Source organism: Penicillium subrubescens, assembly GCF_028828155.1.
Source record: "Penicillium subrubescens strain IBT 31985 chromosome Unknown utg000005l_segment0_segment0, whole genome shotgun sequence".
Taxonomy (NCBI): domain Eukaryota; kingdom Fungi; phylum Ascomycota; class Eurotiomycetes; order Eurotiales; family Aspergillaceae; genus Penicillium; species Penicillium subrubescens.
In genome coordinates, this window is record NW_026643155.1 from 2,906,152 (window position 1) to 2,927,817 (window position 21,666).

The window sequence follows — 21,666 nt, forward strand, 5'->3', positions numbered from 1 at the left end:
CTGATTCATGGATCAGTCTCATCAACACCCTCTAGCATAGCTTGAAACTCGGTGCATTATTAATAACATGTCTTTCATTATCTGCATAATCCTGAAACTATCGGAAGATACGATCTACTCAAAGACTTTCATAAATGATTGGCTGTGGGGATCAGTAAATCAACAAAGAGCACAAGGGCGATGATCGAGAGCTGCATCGACAATCATCCCTGGGAAGATTGTTTTGCATCGCCACCGATTAAAATCTTTCACACAGCCTGCAGGTAGGGTCATCTGGTGACCTGTTTTCATGCCAGTAGTCAGAGAAATTGCAGATCCTAGTCAACTGCTATCTATGGCAATGCTCTTTTCTTTGTCTATACTTTCATCCTCCGTTCAGCCCTAAGCCCTATATTTCCTAATCCGGCCTGTGCACTTTTGGTCTCTCTCGCCCGCTGTGACATCAGCCAATCGGATGCTGAGTCATCAGCATTACTCGCGGCTCATTGGCGAACAGAATATAGCCAATCAGAGGCGATGACGGGTCGAAGCGGCTTCAAACCTCGCCCAAACCTCGACACCTCCAAACTCTCGCTCATCCCCAAACTCCCCTCCTCCACCCCCCCCATTCATCCAGCGAACGCGATGTTCATTCAACGCACCGCCTCCGCCATTGCCAGGCGCTCGCCTGCCCGCGCTTTCACTCTTGCTCAGCGCCCGTTCTCTTCCTCGATCGTGCGCCGTACGTGATCCTCAATCCCCGGTGGCCTGATCCGACCTCCCCCGACCTTCGCCGTTTTTCCTACCCCCTCCAAGTCAATTGGGTCACGGTACACCAATTTAGGAAACGACAATTGAGAAACACCGTGGATGACTGTCGGCTAACGCGAAACGTCTCTCGATAGGCAACGAGAAGAAGTGGGCAGTTGAGAAGGAGGGCAAGATCCTTTCCTTCGACGGTTAGTACCTTCCCGACCATGCGACAACCAATTGCTCCGATGATGCCCCCAAAACCGATGAGGGGTCCAGTCTGTCTGTTGTACCTGCTTTTGTGAAGCAATTGAGCTCCTTACGCTGCACGGGATGCCGCAAACCTGGGCCGAGGTCCCCTCCGGTTCAGGTCATATATTGGACGCAGCTTGCTTGCTCGGAAACCTCGCCCTGAAGAACAAAGCGCTAATCTGATCTCCTTATCGGACTACAGAGATCAAGAACGAGGATGACCTGATCGCTCCTGGTGCCAAGCCCGGTACCATCCCTACCGACTACATCCAGGCTACCGGTCTCGAGCGTCTCGAGCTCATCGGTAAGATGCAGGGCGTCGACATCTTCGACATGCGTCCTCTGGATGCCTCCCGCAAAGGTATGTTACAACTTTTCTGCTTTTCGGCCTGATATCGCGCATTAGTTCGTTTGCGATATCGGCACTTTATCTTTGCGCAGCATGCGAGGAGAAAACCCGCTGACCGAAGCTCCGCCTCGAATAGGAACACTCGAGAACCCCATCATCGTCAACGGTGCCGGTGATGAGCAGTACGCCGGTTGCACTGGCTTCCCCGCCGACTCCCACCAGGTCAACTGGTTGACCGTACGTCGAACCCAAATACAGTTTCGACAGCTATAAAAGATATCAAAATCTAACCCTCGCCTCCACAGGTCTCCCGCGAGCGCCCCATCGAGCGCTGCAACGAGTGCGGCAACGTCGTCAAGTTGAACTACATTGGACCCGAGGAGGACCCCCACGCCCACCACGACCACGGCCACGGCCACCCCGCCCCCGAGGAGCCCAAGACCTTCGCCGACTACGTCAAGCCCGACTACTGGTACCGGTAAATCCGGGGCTCGATCCAGCGTACCCTAGCGTTATGAAACCCCTTTGATACTGATACAGTGTGAATGGCAGCATCCTCTTTTGTCCGGGAGGCGGCTGTCAAGCAAGTCTGTCTGTCTATTCCTGTATCTGTTCCTGTCTGCGTGGCTTTGGCTTGCCGTTTCTCAATCTCTTTTGTAGAATAGTTCTCTTAGTGGATGAAAATGAGAGTTGTCCTGGGGATGTACTTTGATTAATATTTTTTTCCGTCTCTTTTCTTGGGATATTATGTCCTTACTCTACTCTACCACTCTGTCACCAAAAAGGTCCCTGACTTTGAAGTCATACTTCGTTCTTGAGCTTTACGGATACCGGGAGAAATCAATGTACTTTTCTGGGTCAGTGGTCTTTTCTGGGAGCATGCTGCTGGTGGTAGGATGTGATTCATAACAGGGGCAAACACGATCTTCTTCGAAGTCTAGAAGGGGAATTTGTTCGAGTCGTTTCATAAGAGATAAGAATCTTCCTCGTACAACATGTGACGGTTATATTCGGGCAAATAACTTTTAATATAGTCCTCCCACCAAACCGAAATACAAATTAGATCTTTGATGTTATCCCTGTGCGAGGATAATGTGTTGAACGACATCGTACCACCATCACACCATACCAGCCCGAAGCAAACACAAAAAGAGGCCGTGATCGGCAAAAGACGAACAAGGTTGAACTGATCTCACCAGACAAAGTCCTATACCACACCGTGCAATGTCCAGCAGCATTACCATTACCATTCATTACCATCAACGTAAACATTCAACGGCCAATAAAGCGCAGCTCCAAAAGCCGGAGAGGCGGGTACACAAGCGCAGCCCACGAGAAACCGACATAATTGCCCATATCGGCACCATACTCACCGACAAGTTTAGCCAGAGGTCCGATATACCATACCTGCGCCATACACAGGACGGCACCGACCCAACCAACGACGAAAGCGACCAAGGCCGCAATACCGATAGGCAACTTGGACGGATCGCGCCACGCAGCCCAGTTATATCCCGTGTGCCAGCGGAAGACAAATTCCTCGATTAAAATGGCAAACCAGATAGCAACCCAGTAACCCATGAGAGCGAGGAAATTGGTGAAAATCTCCGAGAGATGAGTGCGTCCTGCCAGTGCGCAGACGGTGAAGATGATCACGCCGACGGTGTTCCAGATCACCCGGGGCACTTTTTCGGCGTACCGGCCGAGGATTTGGAAATCGACGCCGGCGGAGTAGGTTGGGGCGACGGTGTTGGCGATGAGGCCTAGGGCGATGATTACGGAGCAGAATTTGCCAAAGCCGTGGAGGGGTCCGAAGCCTTCTACGATGAGGGCGCCTTGGCCGAGGGTATAGGCTGCTTCGTATTCGGGGTTGGCGCTGATTCCGGAGGCGAGACCGATGCCGCAGACGAGGGCCATGGTGAAGGAGAAGACGAGGCCGGCTAGTGTTAGGGAGAAGATTGTGAGGCGGGAGGTGTTTTCGGGGTAGTAGACGAAGAAGTCTGCGGCGAGAGGGGCGTAGGTGATTGCTGCGCTAAGACAGATAGAGAAGAACGATAGCCTGATAGTTGGAATTTGTTAATTGGGGATGTGAAGTGTGGTAAGAGGTTGATTGTATACTGACCTGTTACCGGCCACCGTTCGGGGATCGCCTTGAGAGACTGTGGAAAGGTCGAACTTGGAAGATGAGACTCCAAAGAGAATGCATACAACAATCAATTGGGGCAGGAATGCAAATCTAATCATCGATAGTCAGCAGCGAGCATGAGTAGATGAGTGATAAAGACTGACCGTTCATAGTAGTGGAACACTTGAATACCAAATGTAGCCACCACCCAACTGATGATTGCAATAATGACAATGCCTAATCCACGTAGAGTCAACCAGGCTGTCCGTATGAAGTGCATGAGCTTGCACACGAAATATCACATACCCACGGCAACTGAAAGACCTCCCGGCGAGACAGCAGATAAGATCTGCCCTCCCACCACACAGTCAATCAGACAATATCCGATCATTTGGACCAAGTTCAGCAAAACAATAATCTTGCTCGGCCACCATCCCATCGAGTAGCGGCCAAACGCCATGGTCCGAATACCCGACAACGGGCCCCAAGTAGCCACCCACGCAGAGACTAGCGAGCCGGCAATTGCGCCAAACACCGCACACAAGGCCGAGTCTGTGAAGCTCAGTCCATACACCGCCGGGCCCAGCATTCCCAAGGTGATATTGTTCGCTGCCAGGTTGATCGACACCCACAGCAGGAACGTCTGCAGGTACGATACCCATGACAGGCGCTTCATGCGCTCATCAGGCGCAACCCGCTCAATGCCACGTGCCTCCAGGTTATACTCAACCAGCTGCTGCTCGAATGCTCTCAACAGGGAGCCGAGGCGCGAGCCGGTAGGGTTAGGACGATTCGCATTCTCCGGGGGAAAGATCGAATCCTTTTTATTCTCGTAATCGATCGGTTGTTCGGTCGAACGAACAGTCTTTATATCATCGTCTCGTTCATCGCGCACCGCTACGGTGGCGATTTCATGTTCCGGGGCCATACTGAAGATGAATTGTTAGTATACACGCACTTTCCAGATAGGAAATCCGGGAGAAGCAGAAAAGCGCATGAGTCCTTTCGCTGGAATTATCCAGATCAAGTTCAACCGTATGATCTCAGAACGGCCGCGGACAAAAGACCGATCAGGAACAAATGTTAGGTCGGTCCTTTGCCCGCGGACCGAACACCGGTCTTCATGCACGTTCTCGAAAGGGTACCTTGATCAGACAATCCCAGACTACTCGTCTTCATGATAGCCGTCACCGGGATAGAGCCAATGCAGGATTCGGGATCTGTACTCGAGGCTTGCAACTTTGTTAGGAGAACAGAGTGCTGTCTGTGACAAGGTTGCAATGTGGATGAGTCACTATGAAGCAATGGAGTGTTAGCGAGGGTGCCGTTTGAGGAAAACATGTTTAGCATTCTCAGCGGGGTGGAGCGCATTCACTTGGCAGGGATATTTACCAATATAGACGAAACGCAAGTCCGCAATTGACGAGAGAGCGCGACACCAAGGCCAGTAGTTGCAAAAGAGAAGGGGTTGTGACTGTGGGGGAGGAGGAAAAGGTGGCCGCGGGGAAAGAAAATCTAGATCGCCCGCACTTATCGGCGGTTTTCCGCTTCCGCGCTGAAAGTCCGAGAGGTACGCCGAATGGACAAGCCCGCCGCTTGTTAGGTTTATTGTTCCTGGGCTAATTGGTGTAGCTACTGAAATTACTGGGCGGGGAATCATCCACATAGTATTGTTCATGTAGGAAAAGAAAAGAAAAAAACACAGAGATAGGAGTAAATAGGAAGGTGACGAGATCAAAAAGACAGCCCGCATGGCGCCAGACAGGGCAAACGCCTGAGCAGTTGTTTAGAAAGATAGAAAACAGACATTCCAGGCAACATGGGAAACATAGATCAGAAACTCAAGAGGTAGTCGAATCAACCAAATAAAAGGAGACAAAAAGAGACCAGATCACCAACTCCATCAGCCTTGTATTATCAGTGGCCCCCGTCAGCCATTGATGACAATTGCATCGCTATGGAATTGCAGAATCCGGGGGTTGAGAATGCCAAATTCGTTAGATGCATCAAAAGAAATCCAGAAACAGAAATCAAACAAGTTAAATCATCACTTCATCAGTGGGGTCAGGAGAGAGGGGGCATTAGGTGCAGAAGCTCAAAGATTCTTGAAATGTTCTTTGGCATATTGTTCGCAAGCCTGTGGATAGAGGGAAGAGAGATCGAATTAGAATGCAAAAGTCAATGGGACCCATGTGGATGCGGGTGCAACCTTACCTTAGCAGGCTTGCCGACTTTCTGTCCGATGACCTTCCACTTGTTTGCCTCGTACTCCTTGATTGCGTCACGGAGTTTTATGGACTGCGCAAAGTTAGTGAGGAAACTCGAGGAATGCGCAATCTCTTCTCATAACCGCAAAGGTGTCATACCTCATCTTCGGCAAATTCAGCGTAATGCATATCCTGGATTAAAATGTCAGCGCCACTGTAATTATCGCGCAAAGTCGGAAAGTCGGTTGGGGTCTGATATTTTCATACCTTGTACCAGTGCTTCTTCACACTGCCCTCAGTCCGCGTAGGGAAAGTCTGCGACACGTCAGAAAAAAGGCTTGCGGAACAGTCAATTCAAGGCCATATTCAAAAAGGCGCACCTTGGCGATTTCGCTCCAACTTCGACCGGCGTCGCGCATGGTCTTGAGTCGTTGTTCCTCCTCGGCGGTCCACGGGGTATTGGTGCGACCCTTCTTCTTGGGAGCGGGCTCTGGGGCGGGTGGAATAGCGGTTGGGTCACCCTCGATCGCACCGCCCGTAGAGCCCATGGGTGCGGCCATCATCGTGGAAGAGCCCGTAATTGGAGATTGAGGACGCTTGCGTGAGGAGGCTTGCTGCTGTTGCTGTTGGTGTTGTTGTTGCTGCACCTGCTGCTGTTGTTGCTGCTGATGATGTTGCTGCGGTGGCTGCTGTTGTTGATGGGGAAGAGGTGCCGTAGGAATGGGGATGCCTTCAAAGGTCGGGACCCGGTGGAATGGATGGATCTGCTGTTGAGCGAGGAGATGTGGCGGGGCGCTAGTTGTGGCCGAAGTCTTGATCCGTTTGGATGTTGGAGGGGACCTGATTCGTGTCGCGTTAGCTAGGTAGCTCCCGGAACCGCACGAGTAGTAGCAAATGCGCGACGTGAACGTTAAGAGTGGTAGTAAACAGCGAAAGACAGGTGGAATGCGAATCATAAGGCTCTTTATCTCCTTTTCTCTCTCCTGCATGTCTGGGATGTCTGATCTGGCAGGCTGCCCTCGCAGAAAAGTCTCCCTCCCGCAGCACAGGAGCCGAATGGAGATCACAGACGAGGGACTTACGACATGGTGAAAGATTTCAATCACACGCCGATTCATCTGCACACGCGATGACGCGCGTAGGGGGTTAGCAGAACTGCTACAGGGGCGCCTTGGGTCAACTTCTAGGAAAGTGGGCTTCGTTACACTAACGACGATGACACAGGCGCATCCCAGGCAGAACCAGATCAGAGAGGGGAAGGACGCGACAACAAGAGGGTAGTAATGGCAGAATTGCATGATGAGAGAACGATAGAGAGATAGCAGATAGTCGGATATTGAGGGCCTGAGGACTTGCAGGGGGGTGTCCATTAAACCCGACCGCGGTGGAGAGAGCGCCTCAGCTCTCCCCGTTTGTTTTGGGGAGAGTCGAGTTGGCGGCGGCGGGGGACAAGAGGAGAGAGATAGAGTAGTAATGAAGGGAAGGGAGGAAGCTCACAGCTCAAAATCGCATGGTCGAAGAGTCGAATCGGGCACCTCGAATTCTTCCGAATACGGGGAGAACATGAGGCTGGAAGGAGGAGTAATGGTTGATGGAGTGGTGAGTGAGAGGGAGGAGGAGGGGATAAAAGGCAAGGAGGACGAGAAGAGGGGAAGTTGTCGAGTGGAGGAGGATGGGTAAAGGAAGAGAGGAATAAGAGGATGAGGAGGATCAAAGGATAGAAAGGAACGATAAGGATGGAGAGAGTAAGATCGCAAGAAACGGAGAGGGCGAGAGGGAAGGGGAAGAAGAGGAGAAGGAAGAGGAGGAGAGCAGCAACGGAAGAAGCGGGGAGTCACCTCATATCACGCTGGTAATAATAATGAGAGAGAGAGAGAGTCGGGCCAAAGTTCCAGTTGATAGAGTCGATTCAAATGAATTTTCTAGATGCTATCGAGGATTCTATAGAATCTAGAATTGCATTCACAATCAACGATGATTGATTTACCTCGAGATGTTCTTAATTTCCCCCCTCGAAATCCCGGCGACTGTTAAGTGGAGGGGTTCGGGCTGGTTCTAGGCCCTTTGGGACAGACGGCAAGTCCCCACCGAAGCTATACACAAAAAACACAAAACAATCCACAGACGCAAGCCATCTCCTACCTAAACATCTGCTATGACTTTCTTCAACTAGAAGAACCCACCCTAATACCCTGATTCCCCCATATTTTGATCCTATTTCTTGAAAGTCCATGTCTCTAAGACCTCATTCCATCGTCCTCTCCGGTGCATTCCACCCCACCGTTCGTCTAAGAACCCGATGGCCGGGGGCCCTGTCACAAATCGCTCGTGCTGCACGCCAATTCGGCCTGCCACAATGTCGCTGCAGAGGCAGGATAGGCCACGTCCGACCTCTTCCATGAAACATTTGGCCCATCGATGCCCGCGAGTGGCCTGCTCCAGAATCCGGGGACCCGACGAGCTGTCACAGTGCGAGGATGACAACGACTGGCAGTAACGGGGAGCATGTTGATCCTGTCCAGGGCTGCCCACAAATAGCGCTTTCTTTTCCTTGATGGCTTTGATTTTACCGGTCCAGAAGGGAAAAGCCCCTGCCGGTCGGCATGTCTACTCGAGCCGCATGCATACATATCGCCCTGATTATTCGATGTCCTTCCTGTCCATGAAGAAAAGGACTGGGGCAGTCGCCCTCAGTAGTAGTCGTAGTAGCAGGCCGCTTAAATACATTACTCTTAACTACTATCACGATCGGGCTTGGCTAGGTTAAGCCACGCGAGAGTTTCGCAGACAGCTACGATACCCCTCCTCTCCTCTCTATCAGCCGTGCCAGTCAAGTATGCTCTTATATAAAACGGGACCAACATTCAAAACTATCTGTAGCCAGATATCCTCTCGAGATTCTAGGATCTACGAGCTAAGATACCTCATGGGAACCATCTATTCCACCCATCCCCCGTAATCCCCCATTTATCAGCGAATCGAGTCTGTCTTATGCAAGCAACCAAATCAGCACCGCGAGCGTTAATCAAGGAAAGTCAACGCGGGGCGCAAGCGAGTAATTCATCGTCAACACTCCAATTGGAACCGCGCAAGGCCAGCGCCATCCTGCATTCATTGGGGATGGCACCGGCAGGGATCGTGCATTGAATTCCCTCTCGAAACAATGTGGCTGCCATCTGCAGCTCCATTTGAGGGGTCCAGGGTCCGTGTGTACTTTCACCATTCATCGACGCCATGGCATGCCTTTTTCAAGAGTGTTGTGCGGGTTGTCGTGGTTGACACAGCGATTGCTATGAGGAGAGCATTGATGTTTTGGTTGGTGGCATCTCTGTCGCGAATGATTCAGATCGGTCCTATGGGATCAGGCCCGTTTTGTAATGTCTGTTGTCAGGGTCAGGTCTGTTTACTCGGTGGTTCCATCAGACTGTCTAATCATTTGAATCATCTAATTAACTGAGCGTGGAAGTGACCGCGCTGTCTAGATGAATGACGTGTCTTAGCTATGTGGGCAATTAAGAACCATTTGATCTCGAAGCAGTCATCTGGAGCCTATAGGGCACAAGAAATATTTGAAGTATCCATTTGGTTTCATATTACTCAGATTCTTCAGTAAATGGAGTATCCTAGAAACAGTGTAAGCCTGTCTTGTCTAGCAAGCTTCCTACCCTATTCGTTGGAACTCAGGTAGCGAGCAGAGTGAAGGTCATTTGGAGGTAACGATTCAATCTTAATGTGTTGTCAACATAGGTAATGTAATGAAGGGCTTTTTTTTCTCTTTCAATTCTGTTTTTCTCACCCCTTAATGCCATGTGAGGAGCCATTTTATGATCTCTTCCACATGCTAGCCGTTCCGATATAAAATGGTTCCATCGTGTTAAAGACTAGGACGAAGACCGTGAGAGGTGCTTAGATGATCGACACAGCTTAGCCATACCAAAGAAAAACGTGAACTGGAGTGACTGTTCCTTGTTTGGTCTCGTTGCGAGCAATAATAATTAATCGTGGAACGAAATCATTTGCCTAGAAAAAGGCTTTGCTCTACAATGGCTCCCTCGAGCCAGCGGGACATTTTGTGATGTGCATAACGGACCCCACAAGAACACATTGTGCGAAAGACTGAACCAAGTCCCGAATATAAATACAGACTTGGCCAACTCCATTTCAATGGATTCAAGGCCCCGCCGTGAACACACCTCAATGCAGCGAGGCACACAGGGTATAAATCGGTGGCCCCAAAACACTCGGTGATCACGACCGAAACACCGAGGCGACCTATCTATAGGCTAAGGCTAATGAGGCTAACGTCATCGCTCACGTGAGGGATGGCCCAAGCTCAGATTGCTGATAACGAGAGGCCGGGGAGAGCTCCCCTTCGAGGCTCTGCCGCCAGGCAACACACTCGATTCAACTTGCCACACCCGACACTCTGCGCAACTTGCGAACTCACCTCCCGGAAGAATTCTGAGTATTATTTGCCTTGATCTATATTGATTGAACCGGTTTCAATCCTATTCCCGCCAATTAACTCTGTCGCCCTGCCACCGCTCACCCCGCAACTGAGCGCACCTAACAACATCCTCCCAACCTCCCGTTCCCTCTGCCCGCCATGGCGTGGAACGTGTTTCGCGTGTTGGCGGATCTTTCCCATCTTGGCTCGATCTGTCTACTGATTTGGGCTATTCATAAGAACAAAAGTGCTGAAGGTAAGGTGTCTTTCTCACAAGGGATCCGGAGATCAGACCGAACCTGCGAATCGAAGATAGAGATTGAAGCTAACACATTTCCTTACGGTACAGGTGTATCGCTTCTTACACAGCTTCTCTATGCTGTAGTATTTGTGACGCGGTATCTCGATCTATTAAATCCGGAAACGTGGTCAGTACGGACGTACGGCAAGGCGGTGATTTGGAATGTCTCGTTCAAGCTGTTCTTCATTACCTCCGCCTTTTACACTATCTTCATTATGATGAAGGTCTTCCCGCGCACAAGGGAGCGCGAGCGAGCTTGGAAGCTCGGAACCTACTCCGTGCTTATCTCCATTGTGCTGTCGCCGATTGCAATCCTCATCTTTGAACGAAAGTTCCCACCTCACTGGTTCTTGGAGGTAAGTAGTGGGACAAATACCAGCCCTATCAACTGCGGATATCCACATCTGCCTAGATAGAGTGACTTGCTAACAAGGAAACTTTGAGTACTAGCTCCTCTGGGCCTTCTCCATCATCCTCGAGTCCGTCTGTGTTCTCCCGCAGCTTCTCCTCCTCCGACAAACTACAGTCCCAACTGTGATTGACTCATACTACCTCGCCGCACTGGGCTCCTACCGCGCCTTCTACATCCTCAACTGGCTCGTGCGCGGCTTCGGGAAAGAGCACTTCTGGGATCTGATCGCGTTCGTCTTCGGCATCGTGCAAACTGCATTCTACGTCGACTTCGCGTGGGTGTACTACTCGCGACAGCGGGTGAAGCTGCGCAACGGCGGTGTCGTGGACTCGGAGGACTTTAGCAAGAGCTGGCTGGTGAACCGGGTGATGAACTTCCGCACGAGTCGCGCATCAACGGACGAGGAGCAGCATCTAAATGAGGACGAGGAGGGTGGCGATGGCCGGGCCAATAGTAACCGGTGGGGAGCGCGGGGAATCTCGATTGCGGCGGATGATACCTTAGAGAATCAAGGTCGGTATGGGGGTCATGATGAGGATGAGAATGGTATTGAGGGTGTGTTGGCGGATGATTATCTGGACGATCGTGATCATGCTCCGCGCACTCGCATCACTGGTTAATTTGGCTCCCGCGGGGTTGATTTCCAGAAAGGAATCATGGTTGGAGTGACAGCGGAGCGGAGCGGGGCGGAGCTGCTCCGGGGGTGGAGTCGGGCTGGTTTTGAGTATATTTAGCTGTTTTGTTCCGTTATCCACTTTTTTCTTTTTCTTTTGGGTACAGAGTGCCTGATGCTGATGACATCACGGTTGCATTTATGGAACGAGCAATGCTTGTTAGATGATTGTCCATGCTTCTACCCTTGCAAAGTAGACAATTTATAGATTCATGCCTGAAGGGTCAGGCAGAAGATTGTCCTAAGTTAACGTTATGATCCATAGCTACATCAAAATTGAGGCTAATCGCACGACATCAACTTTTTCCTTAACTTACCTTGTCATCTTGAGGTATATTCTATAAAACACCTGGAACAGCCTTCGAGATACCAGCAATGCGGTCTGCGAGAGCATGAATACTGCCACCACCCAAGACATCTGCAGATTCACCAAGATCCACGTTCGAATCTCCACAGCAAGAAGAGAGTCAATACCGTAGCTGTGCAAGGGCTGACTGGCATCAATATTCTCGACCGCTGTCTGTCACTCCCGAGCAAGTCGCTGCTTCAGGCATTCAACAATAACATCGGTGGCCTCACGTTTGGAATGAACTTTACCCAGCTGCGACACCAGCGCCGCAATACTGCCTCCTTGTTGTCCACCAATAGCCGTCATTTATTTTGTCTGGTCGAGGTCTTTCTTCTTCAAGTACGCAAAACGCGGGTCATCAAAGTAGAACGGCCACTCCAGACCCTCGGATTCAAGAATCCCTCCCGTGGGGAGACCTGAAATGAGCTGCGTGGGCACCGGCGAGCCACCCCAAGTCCCGTCATAGCCGCTGTCAAGAGGGCGTGGAACTCTGCCTCACGGATACCCACTGCCTCCCATTTCTTCAGTTTGGTTGCACCACCGCGCTCAGCAATGAGACCGATACCCAACATCAGGCCGAGATCGATACTAACAGCCGGCAGACCCCGACTACGGCGGTAGTGGGCCAGGGCATCTTGGAACGTATTGCCAGCCGCGTAGTTGGCTTGACTGCGGTTACCCACCACGCCAGCGATTGAGCTGAGCATGACGAAGAATCGCAGGTCGTGCTGTAGCAGGAGTCGATGGAGGATCATTGAGCTGTGCATCTTGGGCCGGGTGGCAGTTCGCCATTGCACATGCGTCATATTATGGTAGATGGAGTCTTCGAGCACGGCAGCACACTGCAAGACACCACGAATGGGTGGCATCTCGTTGGTGCATTCATCTATCACCTGCTGCATGGCTGTCTCATCCGATATATCGGCTGCGTAGAACTTGACTTATACGCCCTTCGCCGTCAAGTCTTGAAAGACTGACTCGGCACTTGCAGTGGATGAGCCCGATCGAGATATGATAGCAAGGTTTTTGGCACCCTTGCGGGCGAGGAATCTCGCTAGATTGGCTCCTCGTCCGCCTGTGCCACCGGCTAGGAGGTATGTGGCATCTCCGTCGAGGGCCAGTGGGTTTGCAAGCCCAGGCGTGACAGGGACGCGGTCATCGGAGTGGAAGGTGATAATGCCGTTGACGTGCTGGGCGGGTTTCTGCGCCCACTGGATGGCCTCGATGGACCGAGGTGCTGACCAGACTTGTTTAAGGGATGGCCGTCGGATGCTTTGGTCGAGCTGAAGGGTGGAGACCTGCTTCAGAATATAGAACAGGCGAGAGGGGTCGTCGTGAAAAGGAACCAACTCGGATATACTTGAGGCTCAATTTGGATGACTGATTTCTCTTCCGAAAGCTCCTTATTTTCTAAAAAGGAATCCTGATTCTTTAGGCTCGCTACGTCGTCGCCTAGCACAACATGAACTTGATTTTTTCGATGCCCAAAATGCCTGCGCTCCCGCCCCGGGGATATCGGGCGTATATCCGCCGCCGTATTTGTGCTGGTACCAAAACGGCCATCCCGAAGAAGTCTCGATCGCGCTAGACGAGCTGCGTGCTGTACTTGAGGAAGATGGACCATATGATGGCTTGATTGGATTCTCAGAAGGTGCTGCACTGATAGCCAGCCTTTTGCTATGCGATGAACTGGCCGGGCGTCGTCCTCGCGTCCAATTGGCTGTACTGTTTAACAGCGTTGTACCGCTCATCACCCAACCTATAAACGTGCAGCATGCATCATCACCTCTTAGCGAGCTCGTGCGGGGGCACCACGATCACTATTTGGCCCTTCTCCAGACTGATGAACAGGTAAATGCCCCTCTTGCCCAGGCGTGGGGTTTCCGCCCAGATGGAACACTCAAAATTGCGATTTCAACTGTCCATATCATTGGGGATCAGGATCCGTTTGCCCCATCCTCACAGCTAGTGGTCGACATGTGTCGGCCTGAGCGGGCACAGGTGCTCCGGAATGGGGGCAGTCATGCACTACCGCAAGCTGGAGATGTGCTTGACCGTTGCGCATAACTCATTGAGACTGGCATTATGCTGTCTTCCTTGGATATTCAGACTGATATACAACTCTAAAGGGATTATCTTAGGATAAAGTATTAGTTCAACTCTATGATGATCAGAGTACATAGATGGAAATGACCGATTCTAATTCAAAGAACAAGAGGTATTCTATGATCGGCGTTTGAATTGAACATAGAGCTCGCATAAACCCCCTCGCGTAGAGTCGTTCATAAAAAGTATTGTCCACAACACCACCCAATCAGCCACAGGGAGAAGATTCGTGACAACGACTGACTGGATCCGTTTATAATTCCCCGAAAGCTAAAATGCGGAGTGATAACAAATGTGCATGACTCCAGTCAGCCGCCACAGGCTGGAAAAAGAAGGTCCAGACTGACTGTCATTGATTGTATGCCGAAACTCGGCGCTGCAAAGTGCTGCAAATAGTTTCCATCAATCAACTTGAGCAATTCCCGATCAAATACACCTAAGCCATAACTGAACTAGCAGATTCTGGCTGCGTGCTACGGTGCTCTATGCTGAGACAAGCTTATTTTGTATACAATTTTTCATTATATAGATGTTTTGTTCCCTATGGAAGTTTCTCACACATCATTGTCCCTGTATACTCACTATCGTCCCAAAGACCGCCCCACCGATATAAGTTTGTCTCTATCTCTATTGTTTCTATTGATAAGCGAGCTTTCAAAATGTCTCAGCTGCTTCCAATACCTACAATGCTTGATCGCCGAGCAGAAGCCCACCCAGACCGCGTGTGGGTTAGACATCCCGTCGGTACTTCGTATACCAAAGGCTTTCAAGCAGCAACTTACGGCCAGATGCGCACCGCTGTTAATCGCGTGGCCCGTCTTTTGAAAGATAAGCTTGGAGAGAGCCAATCATTCGAGACGTTGGCCTATGTTGGCCCCAACGATCTACGGTATCATATTGTCCTTGTGGCTGTCATTAAACTGGGATATAAGGTGCTTATGGAGACGTAAACTTGAGATCTTGGACTTCAGCTAATCTAGGAGCAGATGTTCTTCCCCTCTCCACGCAATAGCATTGTGGCCCAAAAAGAGCTTATAGCGCGCACCAAGTGCAGGATTCTATTAACGCCCGACCCTGAACCACCCCTGGTGACCGGTTTCGTACGCGAGAACACTACGAGCACGATACAGATTCCATCACTCAAAGAATTGTTCAAGCATGATGACACAATCATCCCTTATGTCTATGTTTACGAGCAAAAACCCCTTGATGTTATTCGCGATCAGCCTGTCCTGATCCTACACACCTCAGGCTCAACAGGTAGGCATTTTGCACGTATGGTTGTATTGCATAAGCTCCTACTCAAGTCAGGAATTCCAAAGCCCATAATTTATACACATGAATTCTTTTGGCGCATCGTCAGAGCCAACACCCTGCCCGCTCCTGAAGGAACTATGCGGATTAATGACCTCATCTTGCGTGGCGAGTTCTTTTCATTGCTACCGGCTTTTCATGTGAGTGGATTACTGGGTCGCATACTTCGTTCAGGCGTTGACTCCCTGAACAGATTGCAGGCATTGGGTGGGGCCTCCTTCTCCCATTATTCAAAGACAGCATCCCCGTGCTTCCTCTGCCCGGCCGACCGCCGTCGACTGCTGGCTTCTTGAAGCGGTGCGATACGGACACTTTGACTGGGCCTTCATGCTACCCACCGGGTGGTGCTCTTCCCCCGAGTGCCGGAGAGTGTGCTGTCGCTTCAGGAATCTCAGTCTACTCAGGCTTGGGATCAAGTGAGTGTGGAGCCTTGCCTCAGCTCCAGAGTGCTGACGGAGATCTACATCCACCATCCGAGACCTTGCGGTACCTGCGGTTTCATCCGGCGATGCAAGCAGAGTTTCGGCATCGCATGGATGACTTGAAGGGCTGGTAGTACGTCGATCGTCGGATTTTCCTGACGCGCAGTCTGTTTTTGCCCTCTCGCCCGATCTGGAAGAGTTTGAGACGCGTGATCTGTTCAGCCCACATCCAGAGCTGCCAGACCTGTGGATGCACCGTGGTCGTCGAGATGATCTCATCGTCCTGCTCAATCGCGAGAAGACTAATCCAATCTCATTCGAGGCTGAGATCACCGCGCATCCCGACGTGCGTGGTGCCTTGGTGGCTGGCAACAAACGTGTCGAGGCTTGTCTCATCGCGGAGTCCATCCCAGAAGCGCTTCAACAGGTGGCAGAGGATACTTCAGCCAAGGAGAATTTTGCCCACAAGATCTGGCTACTGTTGAGGAAGCTAATCGCCATTGTCCAGCTCATGCCCGGATCGCCCGTTCCAAGATCCTTGTACTTGATCCAGACATGCCCATGCTGCGTGCCGCCAAGGGCACTATACAACGCGCGGGAACTCTTCAACTATATGCCGATCAGATTGAGGCACTCTATAATGAGAGTGAATCAGTATTGCCGTCTGATACGCCACTTAGTCGGGAGTATGTCACGTCTGCCCTGCGCTCGATGATGAGAGACGTTATGGAATCGTCTGATCTTAACGACGAACTTGATTTCTTCAATCAGGGTATGGACTCGCTTCAGCTACCGCGGCTGAGTGCGGCCATCCGATCACGCCTTGGTGCTTCTATCTCTCCTTCGGTCATTTATCGCAACCCCTCAATCACCTTGTTGACCACCCAGATCTGCCAAGATACAACGGCAGATGCCGGACAGGATCAAACGGTTGTATTTCAAGAGATGCTACAGCACTATGAGGAACAGATTGACCATCTCGCTTTGGAGCCTGCAGAGCCATCACCTGAGTCTAATCAGACATCCAAAAAGACTGTCATTCTCACTGGCTCTACTGGAACAGTGGGATCCTTTGTGCTAGCACAGTTGTTGGATAACCTTGAAGTCGCCCACATCTCCTGCCTCAACGGTCAGCGAACTCTGAATCTTTACAGAGAACTCGGAATCTCCAGCGGGGAATACATACCACGCTTGATCCAGACCGGGTCACTTTCCTAACAGCCGATCTGACACAGCCATACTATGGACTGGAAATCGCAACTTCCAGGCTCTATTACGCGAAGCAACGCAAATCATTCACGGTGCCTGGCCAGTCGACTTCAATCAACCACTGCCTTTCTTCCAGCCCAGTCTACAAGCACTGGTAAATCTGGTCGCGTTCGCTCGCCAGGCAAAACATAACCCAGCGCTCCTTCCCTCTCATCAATAAAAGCGCCGTCAGCTCCGCTACCGGAATCATCTCGGAGGATATCCTCCCAGAACTGACCTCCCCGGCTCCCATGGGCTATGGGCAAAGCAAATATCTCGCAGAACGCATTCTCGCTCACGCAGCAACCACTCTGCCACATATACGCCTAGTCGTAGCGCGCATCGGCCAAGTCCCAGGCCGAGCTCAGGGTCCGGAAGGAGCTTGGGCGCGGACTGAGTGGCTACCTAGTCTGGTTATCAGCTCGTACCATCTCGGTGTCCTGCCAGATTCTCTAGGCGGTGGCCGGATGGAAATGGTCGACTGGGTGCCTGTTGATGAATTGGCAGTAATTCTGGTCGAGCTCTCCAAAGCTTTGAGTATAGGAACGGGTGCGTTGTCTGTCTTTCATTGTGTCAATCCGGAAATTGTTGCATGGCAAGATCTAGTTCCTGCGACTGTGGAGGAATTGTCAACGCTGGGGAAGAAGGTAGTGGCCGTTCCGTTCGAGGAGTGGCTGACGAGGCTGCAAAAAAGTGCAGGTGAACTTAATCAGGACGGAGTGAATATGGACGCGTTCTTTTCCCAGAATCCTGCGGTGAGGTTGCTGGAATTCTATCATCAGCTCCTCGTCACCGGTTGGGAGAAAGGATCCTACGGCAGACTGGCAATTGATAAAAGTGTATGCGAGAGTCAAACGCTGGCTGGCCTGCGTCCAATCCAGCCGGAGTGGATGCGCAGGTGGATTGGTGAATGGATCAGCAATTGAGACAGGAGGTCGATGTAGCAAGTTGATCAGACAACATTCATTGTACTTCACATGCTAGAAGCCTGGACAATAATTTGGCAATTTATGAAGAACACAGAAGAAGATGTACGTACATGATGTGCACGAGAAGGGGGAGATAAAGAAGGTAACACAAAACTGAAGCCTAGGGCACCAAGGCCTCAACATTTAGTCGGAAATACTGCTTAGTAATCATACCGCGCACCAATTGGATATCAACCAGTCTGAATTGCTATAAAGCCCCTAGTTGGCAATTTATGTGGGCATAATAATGACTAATCTACGGAGTAATTAGGGGTGACGATGAAAAGACCACGATTGTGCGTGGCTTTTGGAGGGAGAATCGTGGTCTTTTCACCTAGCGTCTCGGACACCACGGCGGTAGCCAAATTAGGCTTAGCGTAGTTTCCATAAATATGTGTACATACTCAAGTACCCAGTGCGTAAAATCATAGGGCAAAAGGTATAAATAAGCCTGAATGATCAGTTAAGGTCATAGTCATATCTAATTTTCTCCAAGAGAGCGAAGAGAGATACTGTTGTTATACCTAACAGAAGTGTAATCGTTCACGATGCCCAAAAAAACTCGAGCTAAGCGTACTGAAATCGACTGGAACTTATTCGTTCACCAACCAGATACGCAAGTCAACAGTGACCATGCCGAAGCTACAAAACAAAATCTGAAGCACATAGAACGCAATTTTCGCAAGTTGGTCGATCTATCCTCTCACTTTCTCTTTCCAGGTCACTTACAAATAATGCCAGGTTTACCCAAAGACTGGACCCACCCGATGCTCAAACATGGCTCAAGAATATCACATTACGGGTAGTTGAAGGATTTCTTCGATGGTATCTCGACAACCACAATGTTGAATATCAGTCCACATTCCTTGTTTTCGCAAGATATTTCAGAATGTATTGGTGTGAAGAAATGCGCCGCGAATTTTCTTACGATCTTCGTCGAAAGATGACTATGGTAAGTACTATCTTAAACCTTCTCAACGATAAATACTTACTATTGAAGCTCGTATGCACCACACTTACCGACGAGTACGAGCTTGATCTGGGTGGTAAAACGCAGCCATCAGTCAACATTGACGATCTCTTGTACTCAACCTATCACCTCCTTGCCGTGTGTGATATTGCATTCCCTACGTTTCGCTGCCAAGGCCAATTAAGCACGTTGCGGAAAATGATGACTTCTACATCAGCTCGACCTGGAACACTGGTTGAGTCTTCCGGCTATATGAGGAGTAACGATGCCTTGAAATGGAAGGATATTGAATTGTATATGGTGAAAAATCCCGACAATCCGACGTGCCAGGTGCTCCTCATGAGAGTCACACATAGGCTTAACAAAGGCAAGAGGAACAAAGGCGTACCGTAAGAAGCACAATCTATGAGAGACACGCACAATCCTGACAAAAGCAGACCTGTTTTCACCTACACAGAACGGAACGATAACCTGGGCCTTTGTGTTATTCAGGATATTCTTGAATATGCCTTTCTCGATAATGCTTTTGCTAGCGAGCGCATTAAATGTCCGCGAGATATTTGGAACCTCACAGAGGTCCCGGAGCACCGGCTTAGTACCCCTATTCACTTCAAAGAGGCTGTCAAAGAAATCCCAATCTTTAGAAGAGCTGTGAAGAATGAAGGGGGTCTTTGGATCACCGATCCACGACGCGCACTCAATTTTGGCACGGCGCTAGAATATGAAAAGTCTACAAGCATTTCAGCTGGGTCCAAACAAAAAGGAACTTTTTACAAATATCGGAAAGGGGCTGCTGCCAATTTAAGTACGAACAGATTCAACACGAATTTTCTCACTTTTCTCTGACCGTTATGCACTAACATTGCCACTGTAGGGCATCTGGATGAACATTCACGGAACGTCATAATGGGACATCAGCGGAGCGGTACATTTGCCTACTATGTCTCTGTCAGAGATGATACTCAATCTGCCTTCATGGAGACCCCTGCTAGAGATGCCCTACTCAAGCTTGCTTGCAACTCAAGCCTAACACGGGATGCATCCGCACCTCAGCATCTCACAGAGCCACAGAGGAGGTCCCTTGAAAACGACAAGGAGCTCGATCAATTGAAACGAGAGTGTCAAGCACTTCGGAACGACCTTATTGCTGAATTCCATCAACTAAATAAAGCAAAATGTGCTGATGCTGGACGATATAACGCATTTCTCATCCTTCAAAGGAGAGTCAAGGCTCGAAGGAAGAAAATTCATGACGAGGCGAAGGAAAGAGTCCGCAACGAGTTTTTTGAGAACATTGGGAACCACATTATCGACCAAAACTACCAGGGAACATCTGTGAAATTCCAACCGGACACGTCACATATACAGCCGGAAAGAAAAGAGCTCGCAGAACTTGAATTCAAGAACAGAGATGTTGACAACATCGATGATGCTGAGTTGATTGAAGACCGGATCCGGTCACTAGAGCTACGACTACGACTTCACGGACTCCATGTACCGAAGTCCCTACGAAAGCGAGTAAATTTTGAGTCCATGCCGGCTATCAAGACTGAACCGCAACCATTCCCAATGAAGAGCGTCACCGGCCTTGAATGTCCAGTGTGCTTAGGGGTCACCGATATACATCCCACGGCAAAGCAATTTCGATATTCCCGGAAGAACGGGCTGCAAAAGCATTTTAGAACCCATAAGCTTCCACAAATCTTTCCGAATGGTCGCCAGTGCGATATTCCTGGCTGTTCGGAAGTGCTGTTTAGACTTCCAGAGTACATGCTGCACCAAGCGGAGTGCCACCAAATCATTCTTTAGCGGATTGGCGCAGCTCTCGTTGTGTTCTATAGTCATTGAACTGAGGCTAGAGTGAACACTGCCAGAGCATAATAATGACCTATTGTCCATTGAATATTCCATAAATGTGATTTGTCTTTGCGTTATGAACATCAGCTACCTTCAGGATTACCGGCCCTATAATCAAGCCGTGCACTTGAAGTGTGGGGCCAAAAAGCAGATAAAAGATTCCAACAGTGGTCGAGTAAAGCGACCCTTCTTCATAATATTAATACTCACTTGGACTTATTGAAATCTTCGACTGAGATTTCCTATCCGCACCCTTGCTGCAAGAAAGAGCGTATCCAGATGTGTCTCATCTGCGACACCATTTCTATGATACGCACTCGATCGAAGAGCCGCGTATAAATTGTGTTAAGCGAAAAAGCCGCTGGATCAGTAAGGATGGTCCTGAAATGATAAATTAAACAATCTAGATACCATAGGTCGCATACAAAATTTTGTATACCTATCGGGCTCTTGCTTACTCCTTACTTTTATATATTTCCAGCATCAATCTCAAAGTATTGTTAGAGTCCATTGCATCCATCATTAACTCCACAATTCTCAACCCCTTTCCTGTCTTCAACTCATCCCTCACTATAATACCATCAGGCTCGGCCCACGTGCTCGCTCTCGCAGTAAAGACAAGATACGACGTATCTGATGTTTTCACACCAGTAAATGCAACCAAGCCAAATTCCAATATGTCTAAGACGGAAACAGAGGCGACCCATTGAGCTGATTTTGATAAAGCATCGCAGAGCTGACCGTCGCATTACGCAGGTCGAGAAGCTTATGCTAGGGAGATTGGCATAACTAGTCTACCTACTGCAAGAGTACTCCGCACCAATCAATTTTTCCTGACCTGATTATTCTAGATGACATAACCTCGCCAAAGGTCCCTGAATGATCTCCAATCCCCATGAATAAAAGTAAATATCATAATTCTGCTATCTTCAACAAT

The 21,666-nt window shown here is 49.9% G+C and overlaps 7 protein-coding genes across 7 annotated transcripts; 4 read left to right on the plus strand and 3 right to left on the minus strand.

Annotated features, from left to right (window-relative positions):
• Nucleotides 1–516: 516 nt before the first annotated feature.
• On the plus strand, nucleotides 517–1,812 carry cox5b (cytochrome c oxidase subunit IV; the record flags this gene model as incomplete). Its single annotated transcript, XM_057153501.1, has 5 exons — nucleotides 517–721; nucleotides 885–938; nucleotides 1,184–1,342; nucleotides 1,467–1,567; nucleotides 1,636–1,812. 5 exons carry the CDS (start codon nucleotides 517–519, stop codon nucleotides 1,810–1,812), a joined length of 696 nt encoding a protein of 231 aa, XP_057007839.1.
• Nucleotides 1,813–2,602: 790 nt separating this feature from the next.
• N7473_007562 (purine-cytosine permease family protein) lies at nucleotides 2,603–4,383 on the minus strand (the record flags this gene model as incomplete). Its single annotated transcript, XM_057153502.1, has 4 exons — nucleotides 2,603–3,389; nucleotides 3,453–3,566; nucleotides 3,620–3,692; nucleotides 3,762–4,383. 4 exons carry the CDS (start codon nucleotides 4,381–4,383, stop codon nucleotides 2,603–2,605), a joined length of 1,596 nt encoding a protein of 531 aa, XP_057007840.1.
• Nucleotides 4,384–5,550: 1,167 nt separating this feature from the next.
• Nucleotides 5,551–6,749, minus strand: N7473_007563 (SANT/Myb-like DNA-binding domain-containing protein; the record flags this gene model as incomplete). The annotated part of the gene is made up of 6 exons (XM_057153503.1): nucleotides 5,551–5,592; nucleotides 5,670–5,753; nucleotides 5,822–5,854; nucleotides 5,930–5,977; nucleotides 6,043–6,502; nucleotides 6,745–6,749. 6 exons carry the CDS (start codon nucleotides 6,747–6,749, stop codon nucleotides 5,551–5,553), a joined length of 672 nt encoding a protein of 223 aa, XP_057007841.1.
• Nucleotides 6,750–10,051: 3,302 nt separating this feature from the next.
• On the plus strand, nucleotides 10,052–11,737 carry N7473_007564 (ER lumen protein-retaining receptor). Its single transcript, XM_057153504.1, has 3 exons — nucleotides 10,052–10,365; nucleotides 10,459–10,766; nucleotides 10,861–11,737. Exons 1-3 carry the CDS (start codon nucleotides 10,269–10,271, stop codon nucleotides 11,440–11,442), a joined length of 987 nt encoding a protein of 328 aa, XP_057007842.1. The 5' UTR covers nucleotides 10,052–10,268; the 3' UTR covers nucleotides 11,443–11,737.
• Nucleotides 11,738–12,179: 442 nt separating this feature from the next.
• On the minus strand, nucleotides 12,180–13,468 carry N7473_007565 (beta-ketoacyl reductase; the record flags this gene model as incomplete). The annotated part of the gene is made up of 3 exons (XM_057153505.1): nucleotides 12,180–12,740; nucleotides 12,792–13,142; nucleotides 13,205–13,468. 3 exons carry the CDS (start codon nucleotides 13,466–13,468, stop codon nucleotides 12,180–12,182), a joined length of 1,176 nt encoding a protein of 391 aa, XP_057007843.1.
• A 1,168-nt stretch (nucleotides 13,469–14,636) lies between these two features.
• On the plus strand, nucleotides 14,637–17,860 carry N7473_007566 (uncharacterized protein; the record flags this gene model as incomplete). The annotated part of the gene is made up of 8 exons (XM_057153506.1): nucleotides 14,637–14,882; nucleotides 14,931–15,210; nucleotides 15,262–15,404; nucleotides 15,458–15,680; nucleotides 15,821–16,212; nucleotides 16,266–16,815; nucleotides 16,922–17,049; nucleotides 17,093–17,860. 8 exons carry the CDS (start codon nucleotides 14,637–14,639, stop codon nucleotides 17,858–17,860), a joined length of 2,730 nt encoding a protein of 909 aa, XP_057007844.1.
• A 539-nt stretch (nucleotides 17,861–18,399) lies between these two features.
• On the plus strand, nucleotides 18,400–20,762 carry N7473_007567 (uncharacterized protein). The gene is made up of 5 exons (XM_057153507.1): nucleotides 18,400–18,587; nucleotides 18,623–18,854; nucleotides 18,903–19,261; nucleotides 19,310–19,677; nucleotides 19,747–20,762. The coding sequence occupies exons 1-5, from the start codon at nucleotides 18,451–18,453 to the stop codon at nucleotides 20,679–20,681; spliced, it is 2,031 nt and encodes a 676-aa protein (XP_057007845.1). The 5' UTR covers nucleotides 18,400–18,450; the 3' UTR covers nucleotides 20,682–20,762.
• Nucleotides 20,763–21,666: the final 904 nt, after the last annotated feature.

Coding starts and splice junctions, on each gene's coding strand:
- N7473_007564 (XM_057153504.1), top strand. CDS start 10,269: ATGGCGTGGAACGTGTTTCGCGTGTTGGCGGATCTTTCCCATCTTGGC. Junction 10,366..10,458: donor TAAGAACAAAAGTGCTGAAG/GTAAGGTGTCTT, acceptor CTTACGGTACAG/GTGTATCGCTTCTTACACAG. Junction 10,767..10,860: donor CACCTCACTGGTTCTTGGAG/GTAAGTAGTGGG, acceptor TTTGAGTACTAG/CTCCTCTGGGCCTTCTCCAT.
- N7473_007567 (XM_057153507.1), top strand. CDS start 18,451: ATGCCCAAAAAAACTCGAGCTAAGCGTACTGAAATCGACTGGAACTTA. Junction 18,588..18,622: donor ATAGAACGCAATTTTCGCAA/GTTGGTCGATCT, acceptor TTCTCTTTCCAG/GTCACTTACAAATAATGCCA. Junction 18,855..18,902: donor TTCGTCGAAAGATGACTATG/GTAAGTACTATC, acceptor TTACTATTGAAG/CTCGTATGCACCACACTTAC.